General features: G+C 40.4%; 1 protein-coding gene across 9 annotated transcripts; it reads left to right on the top strand.

The window, feature by feature from the left end:
- The first annotated feature begins 80 nt into the window (after positions 1–80).
- On the top strand, positions 81–27,103 carry SYNCRIP (synaptotagmin binding cytoplasmic RNA interacting protein). 9 transcript variants are annotated; one of them, XM_053287222.1, is made up of 12 exons: positions 1,327–1,451; positions 1,862–2,021; positions 2,722–2,840; positions 2,983–3,090; positions 6,074–6,187; positions 6,491–6,667; positions 12,164–12,299; positions 13,935–14,140; positions 15,340–15,489; positions 17,294–17,415; positions 22,199–22,565; positions 24,479–27,103. In XM_053287222.1, the coding sequence occupies exons 2-12, from the start codon at positions 1,874–1,876 to the stop codon at positions 24,515–24,517; spliced, it is 1,686 nt and encodes a 561-aa protein (XP_053143197.1). In that variant the 5' UTR covers positions 1,327–1,451; positions 1,862–1,873; the 3' UTR covers positions 24,518–27,103. The 9 variants fall into 9 exon arrangements, with proteins under 9 accessions (XP_053143198.1, XP_053143190.1, XP_053143197.1 ...); XM_053287221.1 differs by having other exon boundaries at positions 1,328–1,451; positions 24,476–27,103; XM_053287220.1 differs by having other exon boundaries at positions 1,328–1,451; positions 22,199–22,707.
- Positions 27,104–27,959: the final 856 nt, after the last annotated feature.

Raw genomic sequence — 27,959 nt, 5'->3', positions numbered from 1 at the left:
ACCTGGCCTGTCTTTCCTTGCTGCCTGTCTGGAACTGAGCTACCCAGCAGCGGGCGGGGCGATAACCCTTGTGGAACTGCTTGGGAGACCCCGGCGTTGGGGCTGCGCCAGCGCGCGCGCGGCGCCTCCTCCTCCTCGCCTCTCCCCTCCTTGCCTGCGCCGAGTGGAAGGGGGCTGGGGTTGGTTGGTGCCAGCAGCGGCGTGAGCGCTCGAGCGGCCGCCATTTTACGCAGGCTCCTGCACATTCTCCGGACACGCTGAGGGAGCGGAGAAGGGGCAGCTCCGCAACAGCTGAGCCGCCAGCCGCGCCCCCCCTCACCATCCCCCTCCGGAGCCCTCTCGCTCGCCATTCATCATCCCCACCGCCAACCCCGCCACTCACTCACACAGGTCAGCAGCCGCCGGGTCTTGTCAGGCGTTGAAGGGGGATGGGGTGATGGTGGCGGAGAGTCGGGCAAGGGAAAGAAGGGGCCCCGACACGGCCTCGTGGGTGGGGGAGGGCCTGAGGCGGGGGGGACGGGACGGGACGGCGGCGGCATAGTGTGAGAGGCCAGGGCGGCTGCTCGTGGAGCCGGTTCTCGGTTAAAATGGAGCTTGGATCAACAAAAAGAGGCCAGCGGTCAGTAGCGGCCCTGTCCGGTGGAGCTGCTTCCCCAGCTGCCCACGCTGTATGGCCGGGCTGCGCTAGGCCCCGTAGACATGGCACAAGGGCGGGGGGGGAGAGGTGGTGGTGAGGGTAGATCCCCCCCGCCCCTCCTTCCTTTCTTAACACCCTCCGGCGGAGCGCTGGGCGCTCCAGCTGCCTCATTGTCCTGGCGGCAGCGCCATTCATTGGCCACGAGGCGCATGTAGGGTGGGGTGGGACGAGATGGAAAGGAAGGAACAGCCAGCCGCCGCCAATGTGGCTGCGGGACTCGGGTGTCGCGTGCTTCGAGTCACGTAATGGGCTGGAGTAGCAGCGGGTCTGAGTTTCAACTCACCACGTTGGAGTTGGGAAAACATGGTGCTGGCGTGGGTGGCGAGGAGAGGAGCCGGGCCTGGTATGTATGTATTGTTCCGGGATGTGGGGGGAGGGTGCGGGAAAGAAGAGAGGTGGGGAGTTGTCGTGCACTTGCTCGGGCCCCTTCCTCCCACTCCGCATGGCGAAATCAGGCTCAGGGTGTTGCAATTCTCCGGGTGGGAAACGGGGGGAGGGAGGGTGGGCAGAGAGAGAAGAGGGAAAGCCTGCTTTTCCGGGGGTGGGGGGAGAGGGAAGTTGGTCGCTTCAGGAAGTTGTAAGACATTTGAACGCGTCGAGCACGTGTTTCTATCGGGCTTATGGCGGCCTCCGCCACCTGGGATGGGTGTTTTGAAAGCGCTTTGTTTCTGTTGCGTGATTGTTTTAGGCCTTATCAGGGAAGCGGGAAGGAACTATGCCTTGACTGTAGACAAGAGACGGGGCTTGGTGATAGGTATGATGGGCTGTAGTAAGTGATCGGGACAAAAGCAACAGTGAATGGCCGTGACTGTGTCGCGTGGTGGTGTCTGCATTATTACCTGCCTTTTGCGGCTTGTTCCATTTCTATTTTATCTGGAGCTCTTTAGGGCATGTTAGAGCGCGAGAAAGGGAGAAGAGTTAGAGAGTTTGGCTGGATTGTGTGAAACCTGCAGTAAACTTTCACACTCCGGCTCGGCTGTGGTTCTAGAGTATGTATACAGCATTAGTTCATTCTTCTGAAGACTTGTCAGCTTGATTTCAAAAGAAGTGGAGAAAATGGGTTAAGCTTTGCAAGCATCTATTAGGCAGCTGCATGTATTGACACCCAAATTGTTCAGCGATAAGGTTTCTAGTTTAATTATGATGCTTATTGCGTTTGAACAGATATCTGGAAACATGGCTTCTGAACATGTTAATGGGAATGGTACTGAAGAGCCCATGGATACTTCTGCTGCAGTTACCCATTCTGAGCATTTCCAGACTTTGCTTGATGCTGGTTTACCACAGAAAGTTGCTGAAAAACTAGATGAAATTTACATTGCAGGTAAGATGTGAAACTTGCAAAGCCACGCTTTCAATATTTTCTATTGGACTTTCCTTGCTTTGGGCTAAAAGAGCAACTTTTTGTGGTTTCCAAAAAAGTATGGGGACTGCAGTCTTTTTAGTAAGTTCTTGGATGATCAACAATTAACACAATATTTACTAGTGTCTAGGTCAGGCTCTGGAGCTGAGTGAAGGGTGGTGGTGAGGGCAAGCAGTTGTAACTTAGGCCCTTGAACAGTTTCGTAGTGGATTATAGTGGTGTGTATTTGGAGCACTGTGTAGTTGAGTAAATGAGGCAGTAATGGTATGCATCTCTTGTGGATGACAATGCTGATTCAGTGTTTGGACCCGTGGGTGCAAAGGCTATTGTGTGTTCAGTCATGTTCTGAAGCTCAGTTTTGGGGTTACAATAGAATTGTTGAATGATTTGGCCTCAATAGGCCTTTTTAGAGGCAAAAAGTACTATATTGTGTTGCTGAAGTCAATTTAACCATCCAATTTAACCACTGAATTGTTTAGATTGCTAAAACCTAGATAATGTTGTAACATAGTTCATTTGAAAACTAATGCATCTTACAGACTAATCAATTTCAGTGAAGGGAAAAGCCTAACTTAAACTGGTTAGTGATTCATCTGCTTCTGAAATGCAATAAAATGATTAACTGACAAATGCTGAAACATGAAAAAATTCTTTTTTTTAGGACTAGTTGCTCACAGTGATCTAGATGAAAGAGCTATTGAAGCTTTAAAGGAATTTAATGAAGAAGGTGCATTGGCAGTGCTTCAGCAATTTAAAGACAGTGATCTCTCTCATGTTCAGGTAATGTACTATAGTAATAGTAGTTTTCATTGATAGCACCATGGCTCATGCTAGTACATGTGCAAAACTGGCACAATTTCAGGTGATCTGATTTAAAATTTAGTCCTGCCTCTGTCTGACATCTGGTCTTTTTTTTAAAAAGAACAAAAGTGCCTTTTTATGTGGCGTCATGAAGACATATAGGCAACGAGAAAAACAAGGGACCAAAGTGGCAGACTCTAGTAAAGGACCAGATGAAGCAAAAATAAAGGTACGCTTCTTTTATATTCCTTTTGCTCCTGGGACTTAAACACATTGGTTCTGTGTAGCTTCAATTTGTTTCAGTGATATCCAGCAGCATTCTAAGCAAAAGAAGTCAGTCAGTCCTGCAATACTGGTTTCTAGTTGAAATGTCTTTAATAGCCTGTCACTATCCTGCTTAAGGCAAACAGAGCTACTTCAACACAACTCTACCTTATCCACTGCTCCACACAATTTCTGTAGCTACATTTTACTCATATAAGGGTCTTGAACCAGGTCCTATGTTGCATCTGGCAGAGGGAAGTGTCAAACAAGAGTACTTGTTTCAACATGCTTCTGGAAGCTAGAATTGGTTGGTGACACTAGTATTATACTATACACTGTGATGGTATGGCAGTCTTTGCACCTGGTCTGCATGCTTATTGCTGTTATGATTTATAGAATCTGTCTTTTGTTTCTTGTGGTCATCGTTGGATATTGGTTCTGGTAAAAGATGACTCGTGAACACTTTATTTGCATTGTAATCATGTCAGAATAAGTCTGAAGTTGCAAGTACTTTGGGTCTAACATAACATGATACTGTGTAGACCCTGGTACTGCAAAGTCTCCACTGCTTAACTGTGATTGATCTATTGAAGCCAGCAGAACTACAAGTGAAAATGTGTGCAGTCTTGTAATCTTTATGCAATCTAACAGATACTTCAGTACTAAGCAAGATAAATGAAATTGGCTGATAAAGAGCTTTCTTAATTGTGAAAATTAAAATGAGAGATTCAAACAAATATTCTGGAAATACAATAGTAATGTGAATATTGGGCGTTTGCTTGTAGAATAGTTGTGTTCAATTCATTTCCTTGGCTCATTAATTCCTGTCTGATCATCAACTGAGTTACAATTTAAAAAACTCCATTATTCCTTTTACAGGCTGATTAATAAAACACTGCACTGTACTTAAACCTGTTTAGTCTAAAGTATATAGATACTCATAGGGGATTGGCTAATGACTGAAGCATGCGTACATATTTATGCAAATAAAATTCTAAGGCTTTTAATCATGTATGAGTGGCACAGGGTGCTGAGTGAATTCCAGTAGGAAGACAGTATGGCCTCTCTCACCACATTGGGAGATATTATTTATTTATTTTATTACGTTACATTACATTTATATCCCGCTCTTCCTCCATGGAGCCCAGAGTTCCAAGTTCTACATACTTAAGTTTCTCCTCACAACAACCCTGTGAAGTAGGCTAGGCTGAGAGAGAAGTGACTGGCCCAGAGTCACCCAGCTAGTTTCATGGCTGAATGGGGATTTGAACTTGGTTCTCCCCAGTCCTAGTCCAGCACTCTAACCACTATACCACACTGGCTCTCATTTGCATCTTTTAATATTGTAAACTACTTTGGGTGCCTTTGTAAAGATAGAAAGGCGGTATAATAATAAATATAAATAATCTATATCAGTAAAGGGGGGAGAGAGATTGACAGGGGCCTCTATTACGTGGTCACTGATCCATCCTGGGCTCTTCTGAATCTTGTGCTGCTGCCACAGGCTCATACAGCTTGAATCTAAGCATACTCCCTCTGGCTTCATGAAGGGAAAGGGATCTGCTGGGAGCTCAAGCGGCCACATGAAGTTGGCCAGATCTCCCTTTGATTTGAAGCAGGCTAGGATTAGTCTTTTTGCCTAACCAGTGGAGAGGAATAGCCGGTTGTGGCTTGTTCCTCTGCTCAGGCTGTGAACATGCCTTTTACCTATACCAGAGAACAGAGCATTGGTTCATTTATCGTGAAGGCTTCTGGTTGCTGGAGCCAGGGACATCTCCATGGGGTTATCGCCCTCACAGCTCCAATGGCAGGACAGATCTGATTGAATGAGAAAAAAGGTAACACCTACTTGAGCCTGAGGGGGATAACTCCATCTCAGTTATTTCAGTCCAAGTTAGGTACTAAGCGATACTGATAAGACAATCAGAGCAGATAGAGGGGGAAATCTCTGGGCTTAGTGCACTGCTGTGATGCTGTGTTAGCTTGGAGAGGAGAGCTGGTCTTGTGGTAGCAAGCATGACTTGTCACCATAGCTAAGCAGGGTCTGCCCTGGTTGCATCTGAATGGGAGACTTGATGTGTGAGCACTGCAAGATCTTCCCCTCGGGGGATGAAGCCGCTTTGGGAGGAGCATCTAGGTTCCAAGTTCCCTCCCTGGAATCCCCAAGATAGGGCTGAGAGAGATTCCTGCCTGCAACCTTGGAGAAGCTGCTGCCAGTCTGTGAAGACAATACTGAGCTAGATAGACCAATGGTCTGACTCAGTATATGGCAGTTTCCCATGTTCCTAGCTGTGTCTTGGCTGGCCAATTCCTGTAAATGGAAGTGTCTGTCACCATGCTTCACCTTAGGGCAACTTAACCTGCTTCTCCCCCAAACTTTGTGTGTCTGCTTCCAGTAGAAACAGGAGCAGAGCTGTCTATGGGCAGGAGAGGCTGTTAGATGCTAAGGTGAGGCACGAAAAGACTTCCATAGGAATCGGTCTGTCAGGATGTACTGTACCTGGATGATAGTTGCATAACTGCTAACTTAGGTTTAATAAATCCCAAGTACCAGGGAGCCATGGTGCCTAGAAACTTAACTGTAGTGCTTAGACAAGGATAGTCAGAGGTATTTATTTAATAATATTTGTGTTTGTCCCAGACAACCCTATTTTTTAATAATTATTTATCTAATCTATCTATCTATCAGTCATATCTTTATTCTGATATGTAAATCTCTAGTTCTAATTTATGTTCTAAGTATGTTACTTGTAAAGGGGATAACGAGGAAGCCCATTTATCCTCCCTGTCCACAATGTCCATCACTAAGTCTGGTAATTTTGTCAAGGGTCCGCTTCTAAATTTGGGGGTTGGCTCTTAGATCCAAATAAAATTTGTCAAGACTTGCTCTAATTATTATTGAATAAGTTTGTAGATAATTATTGTTAATCTAGATTTTAATTTTGAAGGCACTTTTGGAGAGAACGGGTTACACACTTGATGTGACTACTGGACAGAGGAAGTATGGTGGTCCTCCCCCAGAGTCTGTCTATTCAGGACAACAGCCTTCTGTTGGCACTGAGGTAAGCAAGCTAACAAAGTGTGTTGGGGTGGGGTCCCATATTTCTGTGTAATGTTCTCTCTAATTTTTTTTCTTGTGTATGTGTGTGTGGAATAAGTTTGTTCTGGGCAGCAGTATCAAGGCAGTGTGTGTGCACACGCATGCAGAGTGGGACCTTCCTGATTAAACCTGAGCGGGATCTAAAATTAACTGAGCAGAGGTCAAAAAAATGTGTGAGTGTTTGTGCGCACACACACCCGTGCGCCTTAGGGGGAACACTACTTCTGTGTGTGATACAGTTTTAAAAAGCATGTTTCTGTTACAGATATTTGTGGGTAAAATACCACGGGACTTATTTGAGGATGAGCTGGTTCCATTATTTGAGAAAGCTGGACCTATTTGGGATCTGCGCTTAATGATGGACCCGCTTACAGGCCTAAACAGAGGATATGCTTTTGTCACTTTTTGTAACAAAGAAGCATCTCAGGAAGCTGTTAAATTGGTAAGTTTCTTTTTATTGTGCTCTTCTGGGGACATTCTAAAACTAAATACCCTTGACAGCTGTTAAAGAAGTTTTTTCATTGGCTTACACCGTAATTAAGAATTGTTTAGACCTAATTTTGTTCTAATTGAGTAATCCTGCCCAACTAAGAACTGTTTATCTTGGCTGGCTGTTTTTACTTCGTAGTGATTGTGTGTGTGTGTGTGTGTGTGTGTGTGATGTTTTTGATTCATCTGCACTGCACTATTTAAAGGCAGTACAAGTACAGCCAGCGATGGCAATTAAGAACTTACTTTGAATTGCTATTGTAAATACAAGTCTCATTCAGAGCCACACCCATATCAGTTCATATGGTTTGCTAACCCTCCTCTAATGCTGTTGGTGATTAGACATTGGAATATTGTAGTTGAGCTGTGGACATGTCACTGGTAGCCTCTATAATAGAAACATGGGAATAAAGGTGTACTTGGAGGATCTGAAACAAGTATTAACTTTTAACTTGTATAATTTTAGATAGTATAGAAGTAAAATAACTACAAGTAACATTTTTTGCTTTCTAGATTGCTGTTAATTATTAAATTGTATCATGGGGCATGAAAATAGCTTATGAAGAATGATGTATTGGGTGGGTTTGGTCAATTTCTGTGGCGTGGTTGTGGGTCTTGGTATGTAGCTTCTACTAGTAGTGGAATTCTTAGGTGTCCTTTTTAAAAATCAAGTTTAACTTGATGGTGCAGTCCTTTCGGCTCTTGCTTCTTGGCCTTTGTTGCAGGTATGCATTTTAATCATTAGTACTTTGTATAAAGATATAGGTTCTTCAGCAGCTTACAGTGGGATTACAGTTACTACCAATTCAATTTTCTTTAGTTTTAATACTTGAAGTACAAAGAAACTTGCAAGGAAATCCATGCATTACTAGCGTCTCTGTAGCTTTCACTCTTGATCTTTTAAAGCAGGCCTGCTCAACTTAGGCTCCCCAGCTGTCTTTGGACTACAGCTCTCATAATCCTCAGCCAAAGTGGCCAATAGCCAGGGATTATGGGAATTGTAGGTCAACATCTGCAGCAGGGCCGAAGTTGAGCAGGCCTGCTTTAAAGGGTGGAAGAAGTGAGACATGACCTCAAAGAGGAAGAGAACCAACCATCTTTCACTTGACAAAAAGCTTCCCTGTCTGTTTGTTTGAAGGAGATCCTTGCTGGCCACAGGCAGAAATGGGGTGGAAATTTTTCTGTAGAAAACTTTCCATTTCTAGAAATTAATTGGCGATCATCCAGACTAGCAATCAGTGTTCTTTCTAAAAAAAAAATTTCCATCGGTGTGCGGAATGAGTTTTGTTCTGGGTGGAAGTATCAAGGCAGTGTGTGGACACACACATTCAGAATGGGGCCTTCCTGATTTAATCTGAGCGGGATCTAAAATTAACTGGGTGGACATCAAAAAACTTGTGAGCATAGGCACGTGTACATGCCTTAGAGGGAACCCTGCTAGCGATGTGAGCATGGAGCAGTGCAGGTTCCACACTACCACTGGGCTGTCTCTTGAGTGGGGGAGGGGGCAACTTTCACCAGTCTTGCTTTCCCTCTGAAGTCATGTGTGAAGTAAAGTGCTGTCCAACTACTGGAGACCACAGAGCCCTGTGGTTGTCTCTGGTAGAATACAGGAGGGGTTTACCATTGCCATCTCCCACGCAGTCTGAGATGATGCTTTTCAGCATCTTCCTATATTGCTGCTGCCTGATATAGCTGTTTCCCATAGTCTGGGAAACATACCAGTGGGGATTCGAACTGACAACCTTTGGCTTGCTAGTCAAGTCATTTTCCCGCTGCGCCATTAGGTGGCTGAAGTTGTGTGTACTTCAACGAAATATATCCTTGAGGGTTGCACATGAAATATCTGCTGGACCTCCCTGCTGCCGCCCAATATTTCAGTTCCATTTGGCTGCTTGGAATGCTTCTGAGATAAAGTGTAGAAAAATAATATGGTAGAGGTGGTTTTTTTACTACATAAATAAGTCAAATAACATGCCAAATTGGATCATAATCTACTTAAGTCATCAGGAAAATTTGTATAGTGATTTTTTTGAAGGAAAATGAATGCAAACTTTATGCAAATGAGAGGGAAATTTGCATGGGAAACATTTCTGGACACTTTTCCTAATTCAAACTCTTCCAGGGGAAAATCCCCACATCTTCAACCACAAGTTGCCAAGTTTTGTTCAATAGCTGGGAAAATTCATTGGAAGCTGGTAGCTTCATCAGTTAAAATTTTTAGTTTGAGTGATGGTGTTATTTTTTTAGTTAAACCTCTTACTATTATGAATTTAAAATGATTTCCCCTTTTGTGTTATGTCTGACTTAACTGTTTTCTGATCAATAATCGAAATAAATGACCACAAGTGGACAGGCAAGTAGTTATTTACAAGCCTGGGGTGATGAACCAGCAACTCCTAAGCTTAATTTTGAGCAAGCTGGTTCCAGGCTGAAAAAGACACTGATTTCATTATGGCCTGTAATGTTAAACTTGTGGCTTGAAACATTGGTAAACCATTACTAATTTAGTGAAGGGAGTGAAATGTTATTGGTGGTTTAATTCGATCTTAAAACTCTTTATTTTACTTTTCCCACTCACTTAAGATTAAGGGTCTTTGTTGAAGAGAGAGAAATCTCCAAGACAGCATTAGAAGCATGATTGCTTTGTGCCAGACCTCCTAGCCAGTGAATGTGCACAATAGTCCCCACTCCCAACTTTTAAAGGGCCCAGAGATTGCTACAGCACTGCACTGCCACACAGAATTAGTCCATTGGTGCTGTCATAACTCTGTGTACTTCCCAAGAGAGCTGAGAGAGGCAGTATTAGGATGAGGATGAAAATAAAGTCATTTTTAATCCACAAGCAGTGCTGCCTCTTGTTTCTGATTTAGCTTTTACATACACCTCGCTAGGTTTATCTTTCTCCCATCAGGTAAGAAGATGAGCTGCTCAACTAGTAAAATCTGGTGAAGAGCTAAGAGAACCTCTGTTTCATATTTTGATAATGTGCATTCCTAATAAAAGGAAACACCAATATAGATGGAGATTCCAAGTGTTGTCTTGACCAGGGTTCCCAACAGGGAGTACTAGTGTCCCTAGGGATACTTGAAAGGTTCCCCAGGGGGTACCTGGAGCCTTCCAGCCTCCCAATGCAGCAGCTGCACTCCTTGTAAGCAGTCTTATTGTACTTAATGGGACAAGTTTTCTTCAAATGGGAATTTACTTCACAACTTTTATTTCAGTTGTCGCAGGGAAATAGGGATGAGCCTGAAAGTGCTTTGGTGCTGGCGGGGGTGATTCTTTAAGGGCGGGGGAGGGTGCATCCGCCGCATTTCACCCACCGGTGCTTCATTATTTTCGAGCCCCTTGGGGTAGCAGCCTTCCTCCCTGCCACCCTGTTGCCCTCATCGGCTGGAAGTAGCGATTGCACTTGCGCTACTTCCAGCTGATGAGGGCAACGGGGTGGCAAGGAGGAAAGCTGCTGCCCTGAGGGGCTTGAAAATAATAGAGCGCTGGCGGGAGGGGTGAGTGCACCCTCCCTCGCCCTTAAAGAACCACCCCAGCTGGTGTCAAAACACCGAACCCCCCTCCCCGGAGCTGAAACATTGCAGAGGCCTTGACTTGACTAGCAAGCTGGAGGTTGCTGGTTAGAATCCCTGCAGGTATGTTTCCCATGCTATGGGAAACACCTTTATCGGGCAGCAGCAATATAGGAAGATGCTGCAAGGCATCATCTCATACTGGGTGGGAGATGGCAATGGTAAACCTCTCTTATATTGGACCAAAGACAACCACAGGGCTCTGTGGTCTCCAGGAGTCAACACCGACTCGATGGCACACTTTCCCTTTACTCATGAGTAACTTAGTCTGGATGTAAGCCAGTGACTGCAGTAGCCTATCTCATATCTGTAACACTTAAATGTGTGCACATGCACACAAAGGGTACCTGAGTTGTAGGTTTGTAACAGATCTTGTTTAAAAAGATTGATAATGAGTGATGCTTGATTTCCTCAGCACAGTTTTGTTGCAGTGAAATTTGTCCATGAATCAGTTCTGATGCCTAAAATCTCTTTAACTCTAACATATAAAGGCAGTCCTTTCCAATTATTAAGGTAAAGTTGTGCCATTGAGTCGGTGTTGACTCCTGGCAACCACAGAGCCATGTGGTTCTCTTTGGTAGAATACAGGAGGGGTTTGCCATTGCCATCTCCTGCGCAGTGTGAGATGATGCCTTTTAGTATCTTCCTATATTGCTGCTGCCCAATATAGGTGTTTCCCATAGTGTGGGAAACATACCAGCAGGGATTTGAACCAGCAACCTCTTGCTCCCTAGGCAAGTTTTTCCCCTGCTGTGCCATTAGGTGGCTTTTATGCCATTACTGTAGACCTAAATGTTATCTTGCTTATTGAAAGGTTCGACGAGAAGAGTATGCTCAGGCATCAATGCTGTTGCTTTCCCATGTTAGATGAGCAGTCTGCTGTTTGCTTCTAGAACAGTCTACAGGGTTGAACACAAGGTGCTTTTGGTCCGTGCTTGAGTTAAGATTGGGTTTTAAAAGGAGGAGTGGTTCCATGTACTAGCAGTGGGAATCTTTGCTTAAGATATACACCAGCAACAGTCACTGGAGGTACTGTGCTGGGGGTGGATAGGACAGGTTACTCTCCTCCCACTAAATAAAGAGAATTGCCACATTAAAAGGTGCCTATTTGCCAAGTTAGCTTCTTATGAGCTATGAAACCCTGCTATGTTGCTCAACTTAAGTTTACTTCAAATGAATGCATCATGTGTTTAAGGACGTGTGAAATTCAGAATTTCCAAACTAGAAATGTGAGGTTTCCTGTGTCTAGCATTCTGGATGAAGACTATAGATAGTGTAGCATACTGAAGTGAAGAAAGGCATTATGTGTTTGCTAATAGAGTAAACTAACTGTGATAATCCTTCACTTTTCTGTGCATGGCCTGTATCTAGTAAAATACACTTTGTAGCTGGACAAACATGGTCTACCTACTTTTAATCATGGAGGAAAGAGGCTTCAAAGGGTCATATAGGGCCATATATATATATATATATATACTGTATGTATCTGGGGAAAAATTGTCATGTGGGGAGAGTAGCCACACTTCAGAAAATGATGCCTTTAGCAGAGGGGTGGGCAAACTTGGTCCTGTAGCTATTCTTGAACTACAATTCCCGTCATCCTCAGCCCCAAATTATAGCTAGGGATGATGGGAGTTGTAGTTCAACAGCTGAAGAGTCAAGTTTGCACACCTCTGCTATAGCACAAAGAGCTGCAGCTACCTAAAGCAAACAATCCAACCCACCTCTCCCCGCTACTCATTCTGTTGATTGATTGATTGTATATATTGACACTTTCTGCAGTCACCATCTAAAACCTAGCAAGTGAAGTGGGGGAAAGAGTAAACATTTTTTGGATAACCTACTATGTATATCTATCTTTTTTCTAGTATAACAATCATGAAATTCGTTCTGGAAAACACATTGGTGTATGCATCTCTGTTGCCAATAATAGGCTCTTTGTTGGCTCTATTCCTAAGAGTAAAACCAAGGAGCAGATAGTTGAAGAATTTAGTAAAGTAACAGGTAAGTTACTTTGTAGTTTGGGTGGGTGAAGATAAAAGGATTCCTTTCTGCAAGTGATCAGTGATGAATTTTTTCACCATCTTTCGGCTGATGTTGAATGATGATGACATTTTAAACTGAGATCATGAGAAAGGTTATGGAGAAGGGGAAGCACTATTGTGGTTGCCTTCTACTGTCATGTCATTTGCTTGAGGGAAGAGTGACATGCCCAAAATTTGCCTTGTCTGCCTCAGTGCTGAGCTTGGCTTTATAGAAGTTGACATGTTGCTAGGTCTCGCTTCATAGTGCTAGGGTAATAGATTAAGAAACAGTTGATAGAATTTTCTCTTCAGTCCAGCTAATAAAGTACAGGGGCCTTCTGAGAGTCTAGTAGTGCTGCCTGGAATGCAGTTCACATTCCAAAATGCTTGCCTTTTGGTTCCCTTCATGCAATATGGCCCATTCTGTCTCGAGTCCTCTGTGAGACATTTCCTTAATCTCACTTTCTTCTTGACCGCCTTCTTTCTTCAGATTCTTGCCCAGCCATGCTGTTAAACCATGGTTTTGCACTATTAATAGTGGAAATTAAGGGAACAGGCCTAAGGGAACCACACTCATCCTCCTTCACTCTTCTCTCATGTGTGACTCCCTTAGATTCATTCACTTAGTGATCATTGTTCAAGATTGCATCTGAACTAAGCCAAGAAGTAGATAGAGGCAATAAGCTACTTTCTATATGTTTTTTCAGCTACTGACTCCCAACCAGCCTCCCTGTACTCTGATCTCTTCTACCAGTCTTTCTGCCAATAATATACAGCTGCTTTGTCCTTGCATTTTATGAAAACTTTTATTACAGCTTCTCTGCTATTCCTGTCTGCGCTAGTCTCTCTTTCCCCCTTTATAGTTCCATCTTTCTGTCTACACTCAAATTCATGTTTCTTAATCCATTGCCTACTTTGCTTCAGCTGCTGTGCTTCTGGGATACCTGTCCAATTGGCTTCCTTAATCTCCTGTGGCCTACTTAATGCTCAGCCCCCCTACCACATTATTTCCCTCCATCTATAGGGGCCCATGTGGTGGATCTCCCAGCCAAGTGGACACTCATAAAAGCTGGACTCCTGTGAATATTGTTAAGACTCTTGTTTCCTTCAGCATTTAGAACATTTGTGAATGTTCCATGAGGACTCGGCTTCACTAGTCTTATTTTTCAACTTAATATAGAAATATTTTACTGTTCAAATACTCAATTCAACACTGGAGGCAGTGACTGTGCATACGAGCCCTAGATCTTTTCAAATTGGGATTGTCTCTTTGTACTAAGAAGATAGCATAGATTAGGGATATTGGACCTTTTTTAGGAATAGCTTTCCATTTAGGTGTCTATTGGGTATATGTGGGGAAAACCATACGGAGGAGGGAGAGAAGAAATCTTAACTATCTTTACTGATGTGGGATAGAGAGAAGAATTCTAGAAAATCTGATTTTTCACAGAGATACATGTGGGCTAAGTGTAGACATTCATATGAAGTTTCAAAAAAATTCACTTAAAACCCATGTTGAAGCCTCCCCATTCTCTGTGGTTTTAATAAACTTGATTATTCCTACCACTGATGAGCATGTTTGACTTAACACTTCTGTGACTGGTTTCAATTTCAGAGGGTCTCACAGATGTAATATTGTATCATCAGCCTGATGACAAGAAAAAGAATAGAGGCTTTTGTTTCCTTGAATACGAAGATCACAAAACTGCAGCTCAAGCCAGGCGCAGGCTAATGAGTGGAAAAGTGAAAGTCTGGGGAAACGTTGTTACAGTTGAATGGGCTGATCCTATAGAAGATCCAGATCCTGAAGTAATGGCAAAGGTAAAAGATGAGTAAAGAAATAAAAATATCCTGAATTTGCAGATATTTATGGTAAATTCGCTGATCTTAAAAAATGTTATCATATAAGGAACTGAAAGTACAATGATTTTCTTTGTTAAAATGTTTTGTTTTCAAATAGAAAGTTCTGTAGAAGGAATCATACTTTGTACGTATTTTGAATTGAATGGCATGTTCAGCACTGACAGCAAGAAAGTTTGTAAAAGTTATGAAAGCTTGCTTTAATCTTTCTTGAACCTAATTTTGTAGAGGTGGTATAGCGTATTAAAATATTAAGTTGTTATTAATGATGTTAATAAAGCTTGCAGGTAACAAGCTCATAATATGAATTTTTATTATGAGTTGCACGTCCTAACCCTGAAATGTTTACTTTGTAACAAGTTGCATTTATAGTTGATATCCTGCCTCACTATATCATAGAGGTTGGTGAGGTCAGCAGCTGCATATGGTGCACACTCGGAACTTATTACTGTAACCCTTTTATTCACTTTCAATAATAAACTGCCCTTTCTTCCATTTTAGTTCAGTCTTAATATCCCCTAGGGTTGGGCTGAAGGCTTCCCAGTTTTATAACTGCCACTTCCTACTTATGCTGGGAACCCATGCTATCATTTAATGGTATCAAGCTCTCATTTCCATATGGAAGATGGCAGAAGGGTAGCTGTGGCTGTGTACTGCTATAGAACAGGCACCTGTTCAGGAGCAGCAGTTGCCTTCTATCTGACACCAGTACCATCTGAGCTGCTTGTGCCACTGCTCTGTATTCTGGCATCTCATCTGGGAACTAGGACATTGGGACTCATGATAATGTGCTGCCCTGCCTTACAGTTCTCAAACAAGAATGTGCATTAGAAGCCAGTGTCTAACTGGAGGAAATGTGATATTTTTCTATAGTCTTCAGAGGAAGCTTGTAACTGATGGTTCCAATATTATTTGAGGGGAGGGAGATTTGCATATCTCAGTGTAAGGCTTATGCAAGCTGTAAATACTTTTCAAGAAAAGTTGTGGTCTGAGCTTGTACAACTGGGATTTCAAATATTGAGAGCCAGCATTGGGAACCAAATGTATAAAATAGCAACTGAATTGTAATGGCACAGGGTTTGTGTTTTTGGCGCATGCACTGTTGCAAAGAATGAAGCCAAATAGTATTCTGAATTAACTCTTGATGGTATTGTTTTTAGGTGAAAGTGTTGTTTGTACGGAACCTTGCAAATTCAGTCACAGAAGAAATTCTAGAAAAGGCTTTTAGTCAGTTTGGAAAACTGGAGCGAGTGAAGAAGCTAAAAGATTATGCTTTTATTCATTTTGATGAACGTGATGGTGCTGTAAAGGTAGGTTGGAGTGACAGTGCATTTAATACTGAATGATTAAATTTGTGGGCTTAGGCTGAAGTTCTTTGTTAAAGAACTTACCTCTGTAGCCCGATTCAGACATGCTGTATGAACATACAGATGTCTGCACCCTCATTCACATCTTTGTGTGAATGACTATACCTGTTCATTTAAAAAGTGAACCTGGATACAGGCCCTTCAAATGCATGGTACAGATAGAAAGTGTACTTCTGTACCTGCGTTCAGCATAATATAAATGACTGTACTTGTGTACACTGTACACTAGGTGTACGAGTGTTGAACATAATGTGTGAATGGGCCTTGTGTTATAGGCAGTTCTGTGTTCTGAAATAATTGACATTTGCTGTTTATGTTCTAAAGCTAGATTATTTTGAAATTGCCTGTCCATATCCTATTGGTAGAACATCTGTTGGCTTTCACATTATTACATACTACATTGCTTTAGAAATTAGGGAATGATAACACTCAATTCCTGACACTGTCTTTCACAAAGCCACTTACTTACTTAAATCTATTTATCATATTTTTATATTGCCTGATATGAACATCTTTAGGTGGTATACAAAATTAAAAACTTAGACATCATAGCTCTTGTAAACAATCCACAGGTTTTGTTTGCAATCCTAAGAGGAGTCTTTTCTTTCTTTTCTTATGTTTTCTTCAAATGCATTTGATTGGTATTCCTCAAGTATATTGCATGAGTGAGCAAGGAGAGCAAGTGTTACTAAGACAGTAAATCAGGATGTTTAAAGCAAGTGAGTTATGCCACATGTTACAGTAAGAGTTAGGAGCTTTCTAGAGTCTGAATAGTCCCAAAAGAAAATACTTGTGTTCTAACATAAGCTCACCTTGTCTGATATGCCATTTCTAGTTGCAGCTATCTCTATATTACAAGCTGCAAAATTAAGCTGCAAAAACTCTTGGTACTAGAAAATGCTTAAATAGTGTGCTCTTCAACAACTTTTTTTATCTACATGCTCAGATTCTGTGCACTGGCAGATCTGTCTTGCATGGTATAAAAATTGCACTGAATATTCCTTTTGTGTATATGCTTGTCTAATGCATCTTCTTTGCAGAATTTGACCATGTAACCTAAATATTCTTCTGATATTCAGTGTGATTATGTAGTTGCTTAAAATGAGCTGAGTACTACTTTTATTTCAAGTGTGTGCTTTGCAGCACATAACTTTTGTGCAGGTTTGGCTTCCAGCTTTCATGGTTGTAGAGAATACTTTGGGTTGTATGCCAAGTAGGCTAACAGTACTTGCACTGTCAGTCATCCCTTCCTCCTTATTCCTAAACCCTCCCCATCCCCAGTCTGCTCCTGAGGATTGGGTGACCCTTGGGAAAACAAGCATGGGATGTGGCAAGGGGGATTTCCTTGAAGTAGGGCACAGGCTAGGTGCTTGTGACCTATTTCCAGGTATCTCCTCTGCACCTCATTCTGTGCTGATCCCAAGCATCCAACGATCCTCAGGACTATCTGGGTGGAGGTGGGCTAAGGGAGCTGTCCTAGGGAAGAGGTGGTGATGAAGTTAATTTGTGCAATTGCCAATGATCACTCCAAGATGCAACCCCTTGGAGAGCCCACATACTGAAAAATCGGGGGATCTTAACCAGAGCCTCTAGTATACAAGAAGTGGAGTTCATATGCCCTGCGTATGATCAGTCCTCCCCAACATTGACTGTCCACATTGCCTGCATTAATCATGTAATTGCATATGGTCTGAATTGGAATGTTTCTGTCATAAATAGAATTTATTTTCAAAACTCTCATCCATAGGCAATGGAAGGAATGAATGGCAAAGATTTAGAAGGAGAAAATATTGAAATTGTTTTTGCAAAGCCACCAGATCAAAAAAGGAAAGAGCGGAAAGCACAGAGACAAGCTGCTAAAAATCAGATGTAAGTGCTGAAGTCATGACCTACATGCATTTGTCTTGAAGTGTTACCTGCACGCTAATTTATTACTTCTTTCATTTGTATATTTAAATGTTAATTCTTATTGTATAGAGAACTTTTCAAAGCTTACATAACATGGTCAGTTAAACAAAGATTGGTAGAAAATATATTTTGTGTCATAAAGCAAGGATCTGTGACAATTCCATGTAATGTTCAAGATGGCTTTCCTTGTGCATGCTTTTCCAAAATAAAAGTGCTGCCTATGGTCTATCTTGGTCTATTTTTTAAGGGTAGCAAAAAATTTTTTTACTGTATTAATAGAATAACATATCCAGGTGGTTTTCTTGCACAGCTTTTTGTGCGCAGTGTCATGACATGTCCCCAGAAGTGATCAAGCAAGTACTGCTTTTTATCTGGGGTGTAATATAAAGACAGATATAAAATATCATGAATGTCTGGCTAATTCTGCTAAAAAGAGGCATGCAACTGACCAGAAATGATCTCAAGGCTCTTATGCAAATTTTATAAGAATAATCTTTGTACTGCCTGGTTATTTGCTTTCCTTCTATATTTGTTGCCATTAGTAGACATTCAATTTTATAAAGCTTCAAAACTGTATTTCATCCTCTGCAGTTTTGCATATCTTACATGGATTTTTGTCAAACAAGAACGGCTGCTAGAGAATGTACTTTTATTTTCAAAAACTTGGGCTGCAATCCTATGCAAGCTGACCCATCCTATTAAGTGCACCTGAGTAAACAAGCATATGATCAGTCTATTGAATTTTTTCACAAACAATGGCCAAGTTTGTCTAGTAAAGCGCTGCTGCAGTGAGAGAAGTTCTGTGCAGAACTGTGCAAAGTTGCAATACTCCATGAAGTTGTGCAACTGTGGGACACATACAAGATTGTGCAACATGTCTATTTTCCATTAGCTCAAGAACTGGTCTGAAATATGTATTCCTTTCTTTGCACAATGTATTGACTTGCATTTATTTTTGTTGTTTGTTTTATATACCGCCTGACTCCAAAGGCTCTAGGTGGTTCACAAGCAAGGCATTGTGTTTCATTCTTGAACTAGTGCAACACTAGGCTAGTGGTAATTGGCTGCTTTTCAAAATTAGCTCTGAAACATTTTTGTAGTAGAAAATAGTAATCCCAGCTGTGACCCCAAAACTCCGTATTTTGTGGTACCATGGGTATAGTTGTGACTGACTGTTTGCTATGATAAACACATTAAGTGTGAAGGGAGAGGAGCAGATGTGAGAGAATAAAAGCCAATTGCTGATGCCTGGCATATTTCTGCTATATCTTTCCAAGTGTGTGGAGACATAATTGTCCCACTCACACTAGCTTACCCACTTGCTTGTGTCAAGTGTGAAATGGCTCTGCCAGAAAGTCGTGTTCTCACACAGTGTAGAAGGTCATTGATTACAATGGGTTGTTTTCTACCACTTGCTCAAATAGGCAGGATAAGTCTCAGATAAATTGATCAGATGAGCAGGAAGTTAGCCCCACCTTCTTACCCAGCAGGAGCAGGATCCCTAATTCCTTTCCTGGCTTGCTGCTACAGATACAAACTATGGAGCTCCTACTCCTGCTCATCCAGTCTTGATCTGAATACCTGAGAATGATCCTTACTACTTCTCTTTTTCTGCTTCTTCCCCCTTTGGGGGGGGGGATTTATTGGCTTTCCTTTTCCAATGCCCTTTATTTTATTGACCCCTCTCAGACTGCAAATATTTTAGCAGGCTCCCTCTCCAAGGAGCTTGCTTTGGCTGAGAGGAGCCGGGCTTCTATCAGACTCAAAAACTGTCTTCCACATGAGTATGATTGCTCCAAAGACTGTATTATGATTGATAAAAATGAGTTCTTTGCAGAGAATGGAGAAATTTTTAACAATGTTAAGAACGTTACATTTGAGCATTTAAATCTTATCATTCTTTTCTTTTGGTAGTGCACTTGTTGGTATCCCAATTTTTTAAAATACTGAATATAATCATTTCTATTCTTTTGCATTTCTTTGATAAAGTGCAAGCAGGTGACTTAAGCTAATTTCAAACAAACAAATTTGTTAAAATGGCTGACATCCAGAGATATGCTTTGTGCACATATAGGAGAATCTCACTATTCACAGTTCCATGTATCCGCAGGTTGTCTAATAGACACCTGTTTCCCATATTTGTGGATCCTAATGGGTTAAAACCCACGTATCTGTGGCTCCTAGAGGGCTGGAAGTGACCATGGAGCTCACTTCTGGCCACCATTTTGTCTGGAGGAGAGTGGAGGAGCCATTTGGTGGCTCATTGCTTGAAAAAAAATCATTCCCCCATTATTTTTTTTTGTGGTTTCGGGGGGCATTTGGTCCTTTGGGGGGCACATGGGAGACCCTCAGAGCATGCCACAGTATGTTCTGGGCCATTTTGGGGCTTTAAAACACACACCCCGGAACCTAACCCTCTTTCCCTATAGCTCTAATGCCTCATTATTCACAGTTCTGTTACTTGCAGTAGTAGGAGAGGAATGGAACCCCCACATGTAATGAGGTTCTCCTGTATAAACATTTAATGCATGCAACAGGGAAGGGGGATTTTACCAAATCCCAGCCCCTGCAATCCTCCATCTCTTCAAAATGTGTTGCTGAGGGTCCTACAACCCACCCCTGTTTTTTGGTGTGTACTGTAGCCTGGATATTAATCAATAATTTAGAATGTAATTTCATTATTACTGAAATTTAATAATGGGTAACATCACGACTAGTTGGACCTTCTGAGGGACCCTCAGAAGTAGATTTTCAACTATGAAAGTTAAGCCAGCTTCTACATGTGGTCATGGTTATAAGAGTATGGGGTTCCTTTCTTTTGAATGGTGAGTGAGTGTATACTTTACACACAACCCCGGGCCCCTGCAGGGCTTTTTGGCAATTGTTGACACCATGATAATCTATTGACACTAATCAGTTTCTAGTGCCTCCGTATTTCCATCTCATTCTGAGTCAATCATTTTTTTTTAATGGTCTTGTATTGTTTCAGTCTCAAAAATCCAAAATTTTGTTGTTGGTTGTTGCTATAAACAATAATTCTGTAGTCTTCAGAGCAAGCTGCTTTAGATTTGCTTTGCCTACATATGTTTGTGTAAGCAAGCTTTGTATCTAGCCCAGGCTTACAGTGCTAGAGATCTGTGTATGCCCAGGTGATCAACTGCCTTGATTTTTGAAATCCCTCTTGTATGGGCTTCCAAGAATTGGTCTCTATCCCCCACCAGTTCCCTGAAATCTAGAGTGCAGCACCAAATTGATCAGTGGTCTTGGAAAATCATGATCATAATACACTGTGTTCTTTGTGAATGATAGATGTTTTGATTACCTTCAAGGCCTTGTTTCAGATTTAAAGAATTGATACAGACTCTAGTTATCCTTCAAGTACTCTAAAGGGATTCATCGTTGATTACCCTCTTATTGCATTTTCCCTGTCCTCACTCTTGTGTTTTCCTTTTAAAAATGCAGTTACACTTTTGTAAGCTAATATAGTTGCATATGAACTATAAAAGCTTTTAAATAAAATTTCTATTACATTCTAAAAGTTAGGAAAAAGTAGATCTTCATTGATTCTGTAAAGTTTGTTATAACTTGTCTGTGCACTGTAACTTTGCAGAAACTTGAGTAGCTGCTTTTGTAAACGTATGCATATTACTGTTATGTACCTACAGAATCCTGTATTACTAGTTGTGAATCACAGTTTAAAATTTTGGCTGGATCTCTAATTTTGTTGCCGAGTTACAGTCTGCAGAAACATGTTTTGGGGGAAAATTGATTTATAACATTTTTAAGGACTACAAATGGGACTTGCTGGATTAGAACATAATGGCAAGTCCTGGTTTGTTGTAACCCAGAATTGGAAGTTGAAAATTTCCTTCCTTGCTTCACTTAAAAGGCTAGGGGGAGTGTATGAGTGTGTGTGCGCCTGAAGATTGTGAATGTTTTGTGAATGTAGATGTTCATGTAGAACATCTGATGCCACTTCTCATATGGATCATCCTCTGAATTAACTGGATAGTTTCCAAGTCAGTGCAGAATATTCCTGGAAATGTCTTTTTGCTGATGGCAAAACCTTGTATGTTTTGGAAGATAGATGTGGTAATTTTGTGATGGATGTTACAACCAAGTATGGAGGGTAGAAGTGGCCTCTTGTGTATATAATGTTTGAAACTGCTCCATTAAAGGCCCTGCTCCAGAACCCCTGTCACAACATACAAAATAGTATAAGAGACTTTTTCCTTTGTCTTAGACAAAGATGTCTTTCCCACCTTGAGATGGCCTGCTGAGAAGGGCTCAAGGTGTGATAGCTTCTAATTGCTTATGGTGCTTCTTGATAGCACATGTGATGTGCTATCTCGGGTATGAAGTGCATCTTGTCCAAGTTATAGAACACTAAAAATTGGGTTATGTGAGTTTAATTTGTTGGTATTCAGTATTAATACCGACTGCATTAAGATAATTTTTCTGCATTAAGATAACTTTCAGAAAAATACTGATTCTTTTCACTACTGGTTTTGTCAAAAGCAATTCACAAAGATATTTGGTATAGAAACCTAAGTGAATCCATCAGCTGTTGCATTATTATATTTTAAGGTTTTCAGTACAAGAAAACAGACTACATCACCTGGTAGTAAGCTTTGCAGATATGTGGAAAGCTTTACCTTATGTGTGAATTAATCATGATGCTGATATGTTCTGGATATTAAAAGTATGTTTTGGTGTTAAAAGTTGTGTTCTTATCCCTTGCCAGGTATGATGATTATTACTACTATGGTCCGCCTCATATGCCCCCACCAACAAGAGGTCGAGGTCGAGGAGGTAGAGGTGGCTATGGATATCCTCCTGAATACTATGGATATGAAGATTATTATGATTATTATGGCTATGACTACCATAACTATCGTGGTGGATATGAAGATCCTTACTATGGTTATGAAGAGTTTCAAGTTGGAGCTAGAGGAAGGGGTGGTAGAGGAGCAAGGGGTGCTGCTCTTTCCAGAGGCCGCGGGGCTGCTCCTCCCCGTGGCAGAGCCGGTTATGCACAAAGAGGTGGTCCTGGATCAGCAAGAGGTGTTCGTGGTGCGCGAGGAGGTGCCCAACAACAAAGAGGCCGCGGGGTACGTGGTGCAAGGGGTGGCCGCGGTGGAAATGTAGGAGGAAAGCGCAAAGCTGATGGGTACAACCAGCCAGATTCCAAGCGGCGCCAGACCAATAATCAGAACTGGGGCTCCCAACCCATTGCTCAGCAACCGCTCCAAGGTGGTGATCATTCTGGTAACTATGGTTACAAATCTGAAAACCAGGATTTTTATCAGGATTCTTTTGGGCAGCAGTGGAAGTAGAACAAATAGGGCTTCTGTAAAATTAAAGACTGATAGGTTGATCAGAAACTGGCCCTAAATCTGAACGGTTGCCGCTCTAATTTGTGACATCTGGCAAGATTCCCTTATGTATATATTTTAACAATCCGCTTGGACGTGAACAAAACCACACTTCTAACTGCTTCTGGCGAACTGATTTTATTTTCATTTTATTTTTTTCAATAAAGGCATTCATAGTCATTAGTTTGCATTATTGCTTGGGAAACGGCTCAAGTCTATTTGGCTGTAGTGTATGCAATGTTTCCAGTAGTATTTAGTCTTGCTGTCTTTGAAAAAGGTAGTTGATAAAACTTAAGTGTCTCTTCAAATACCTTGTATCAGAGTATTTGTATGTTACCAACTTAAATTGCTAGGAAAAAGGTAAATTGATTACACAATTGCTTTTTAATTTAGAACTTTGAACTAATTTGGTTTTTTCAATTCATTTTGGCTACCTGTATCTTTATGCTGTTGTTGTTTCAATAAAAATTCACACCTAAATGTACACGTTCTAAAATTGTGTTTACAATTCGTTTTTGGCAAATTTTATTGCAAATTTGGTTCAAATTTCATGTAGCATGGCAAGGCAACTTAAAGGTTTTTGTGCCTTGTAACTGTTGTGTAGAATATGTTTGGCACACTGCAATGCTGATTGATCACAATACTTTGCTTCTGGTATAAAAGTGATAGTTTGCAGCTGACTCCATGTCTTTATCAAATAATAGTTCTTGTAGTAAGTTAAGTTGGTAAGTATTCAGAATAAGGATCACTTTCCAAGCATAAAGAGATCTAGAATTGATGGAATAGTCTTCCAATTTAGTTCCAGATAATACTTCCAAATCAAATTTAAATCATTAACTTTCAATTTCTTTGAGATAAAATTCTGAAATAAAACACTGCTGTAGTAATAGATATTGTAGTGATAGATACTAGTTTTATTGAGCCTAGTGCGTAACTTGTGGAATTAGAGCCAGAATCCAAGAGGGCATGCATGTTGGAAATTGGAAAACTACTTGCTTGTTGCATCCTCTTTAAAACACAATATTTGTTTGAACCTTGTCCAACTTTCAAGCAGATGTGTGCACGTATGTATTGTTTTTTTGAAAGTTGCATTAAAGAGGATGTATGATCTTTAAAGCTTTGAAAGAATGTAGTTGGTGTGCGTCCATGTGGTCTTCCAGCTTCACCTTGAAAATTGTCTTGAAAATGGTTGCCTAGACTTTTGATTCCTTAAATTTAACTTTTCAACCCCAGCCCCCCAAATTAGAGCATGCACCGTATAGTAATGAAGAATGCATGTTGGATATAATTGTGTAACATTAATACAAAGAATATCACACAAATCTTGAATTAAGCTGTACAGAGAAACTTGAATTTTCAATATGTTCATATCGTAATAACATTACTGAAATATTCTTAATGGAAAGTTGTTTACTCAGTGCACAAGACCATAAAAAGTGGCTGTTGATAAATTATAAATAAAATCAGTTTGAACAAAATAAAAGCCCAAAAAGAACAGGGGTGGGGGTGGGATTAAAAGCTAGTGGCTAACAAATAAAATGTTCTTGGCTTAATTTGTTACGATTTATGTTGCTTATTTTTTAAAAACAGACTTTTCTATTTGATTTTAAGATTTCTCTAACTGATTCCTTTTGTTACCTGGCTAGCAGGGAAAAGGGGTCGAGGCCGGTCCTGACCTGTTACAATGAAGACTGACTTGCTATGTGGGATTACACCAGAAGCTTGCAGTGGAGTAATGGTAAGGAAATCAAGCAACCTTAAGTATCTCGGCTGTATAGGAGCAAATTATTTTGTAGAAGATTCTTCGTGCGAAGATCATGGAATCAAATATGAGACACTTGGACTTTATGAATTTCTATTAAGTTTTCTCTGCAGTGCAAATTATAAATCTAAAGCTAGTATTTTCCCAACGTGTTCAACAAAATTCTTTTATCTCTAGCATGGCCTCTTAAATAATCTGTTTAAAAAAAATCTACTTAAAGTAGATTTTCCCTGGTGTTTTTAAAATGGATTCCAAAAGTGGTATTCTCTTATTGCTCTGAAGATTTTATTGCAGTGATATTAGGTGAATGCCATCATCGGTATCCTTAACTTTTATTTCTGCTCATGAAGGTTAATCATGGTTGTCTATATAATAATCACTTTGAAATGTGTTCAGATACAGCAGTTTCAGGTGTAATCATCAGAGCTGGTTAGTCAGGCATTCCAGATAGTGGTTCTTTTCAGAACCTTTTTAAAAGGGTTGGTTAACTACCTCAGTAGCAGAGGATTGAACTATACCCTATCTGTACTGTACATAGAAAATCTTTGTAGATAAAACCAAGGCTTGTTTAATTATGACATGAGGGTAAAAATATATACCAAATGTAACATTCTTAGTTGCCTTTAATTTCAGAGGCTTTGTAAAAGAATCCCTCATGTCCACCACAACAGGCCTTGTTTTTGTCGTATTTTGTGGCTGAAAAAGCAGCCTTGCTTCTTCAGATATTGTAGTTATTTGGATGTATAATAGTTTAGCAAGATGTTACTTTTTGTAAGACATCAAATGTTTAAAAAAAGTGCATCAGCAACTTGTACTAAATACTGCAGTGTCCCTTTATAAAAGGTCAGACTAAAACTGACAAATGTACAGTGAAGCCTGACATTTGGATATTTTGAAGTTTTTCATAAATCATAGAAAATAGTATATGGCTGTAGTTTAGCTTTTTAGGTAAAGGTATGTTTCCTCATTAGTGCATTTCTTACTGCTGATTGCTGTAAAAACAAGCAGATCAGCTTTCCATTTTCTCTTTATGCAGATCATGATAACCTGTAGAGTAGAAAACAATCATTTTGTGCTATGTTTTAATTTTCTAAAGCACCTTGATGACAGTGAGTGTTAAGTGGTGAAACATCCTTTATTGAATCGCCCTTCCAAAAAGTTCTGTCAAGTCCAAATATGCATAGGTAAAATGAATAAAACTGTCATTTAATATGGACTTGGCATAAAGAGCTTCCCTTATACCCTTTCCCAAAGGGATACTGCAGTTGTTACTTACCCATAGGCACCACAATAAGAACTGAGACACCAAATTAAGGTTTTATACACACCAGTTCCCCAGTAAATGAAAAATTTAACAAAAAAATAGATGTCATATGTTAAATGCTCATTGCAAACAATCATTTTGCATTCCTGCAAATAAAATTGTTTTATACTGTAAGCTGGAGGCAAGTGTAACTTATTTTTGTAATAAAGTTTTTATTTTTTTTATGTGTCATTAATATAAATGTGTGTTAGTGCAGAAATCTTCTGGTTTAAAAACTCGTGCGCACACATTTCAGTATGTTTACTTGTATTTACATTTTTTAGAATAGTGGTTTCCAGTAGTCTGTCTCTCACATTAATTGAATTTTTGTTATCTTAATAAACCATTTTAGTATATTGTATGTCAATTACTGGGATAGCTGGGACATAAAGTGTAATTTAAAAATTGTCAAGTATTCATGGGAATATGTAAATGTGCCTTGCTAGTTACGAAAGAAACTTAAGTGGCTGGATGGTAAAAAGTCATTGCTTAATGAGACACCTGCTGCCACAGTTTCATATACTGCCCATGGTAAAGTACTACTTTCCATATTTGAATATGAAACATGACTGTTGCATCAGCATTTGAAATATTAAACCTGATAGGATGAGGGTTATGGAACGTAGGTTTGCTAAATGTAGCCTTAAATATAACTTTGATTTTATTGTAATCCTTGGTGCTGGTACTCCCAGTGCCAAGGAGGTTTAAATGCTCCCTTCAATGAGGTTGTTGTGCCAACTGGCATCTTTACTGTCATAGTCTTATGAAGAACACTGTCAAGGTGTTTATGCCAAATTTGACCTGATATTTAATGGAGGTGTAGGAAGAGGGAGAAGTCTTCTGACTAAATCTTCCAAATCTCTCCATTGCTGAAAAACAGACTTCTTATAGACTTCTGAGCATCACTAATTTTGGGTTGGGTAATGAAGTAAAAATGATGAATTGATCTTTTTTGATAATTTCATTACATTGATGTACATGTAAAATACAATTTGACAAAACACATGCTGAAATTGTGGTCAAACATCCATCAACTTTAGCTGTGAAAGCAGATGTGGGGTGGGCTGCATGTCAAAATAGACTGGAAGCAGTCTGTAGTTTATAAGCAATGGTGAGTAATAAGTACCAGAATCTTGACAGTGTTCTTAAATAATTATGAATTCAAGCCATTATGACTTTTACAATTAAATATTATTTGCACTGTTCTGACATTGGTGCAGTTTTTTAGCAGTATGATGGAAAACGCTACAGTAAAATGCATGTGGAAACTTGTATTGTGAAAAATTGATCTTTTAAGAGGCATTGTGAGCACCTGAAGGCTTAAAAATTGGATATGTAAAGAAAATGAGATTTCACTATTGGATACTAAAGGTGATGGAAACGTGGTTTTAGGTAACCCAGGGTTGGTTGTGCTGGGGACAGTGTTGTAAATTATTTCAAATTTTAGTATGTTATGAGACTGTGATCCTTGTCTATGGAACATAATGCATCCTGTTGGCATAGTAAGATATCAGTTTACAGTCTCAACAGAAATTCTGGTTGTATACAGTTCTGTTTTAGCAGGTAGTATTGAGGCTGATATGTTCCATAACTGTGATAGTGTATGCAAGGTTACTGTTGTAATCTTAAAAGTGCAAAATTGAAACTTTCTTAGGGTATATTTTGAAGACAAAAAATTCCAGGAAGTTTTGTTTAAATGATTACACCTGATTCCAGTTTGCATAGCATGATATTGAATTTAAATAACAAGAAATGTTAAGAAGATTGGAGTGAATACAAAAAGCAGTAAGGGCAAAACATACACTCCTAGTCAAAATTTTATTAAATTCTTCTGAAACTTGGTCTGAGACTGGGTGCAATAACAGAAAAGACTTAAATGGTTAAAGGTACTTGGTCTGCACATTTGTTCTTGACAAACAGCTCTTATGGAGAAGTTGGAAGTCCCTAACCATATATTTTTGACAGTAGTGTAGTAAGTGTATTCTTCCTCTTCCATTCTGTTATGTTGTGTGAAGTAAAGTTGAAGGGTAATGGTAATCATTTTTAATAGCAACGTGAGTATCCT

The sequence above is a fragment of the Hemicordylus capensis genome, chromosome 1 (genome assembly GCF_027244095.1).
Source record: "Hemicordylus capensis ecotype Gifberg chromosome 1, rHemCap1.1.pri, whole genome shotgun sequence".
Taxonomy (NCBI): Eukaryota; Metazoa; Chordata; class Lepidosauria; order Squamata; family Cordylidae; genus Hemicordylus; species Hemicordylus capensis.
The sequence above is the reverse complement of the archived record's forward strand: the minus strand, read 5'-3'. Positions and strand labels throughout refer to the sequence as shown.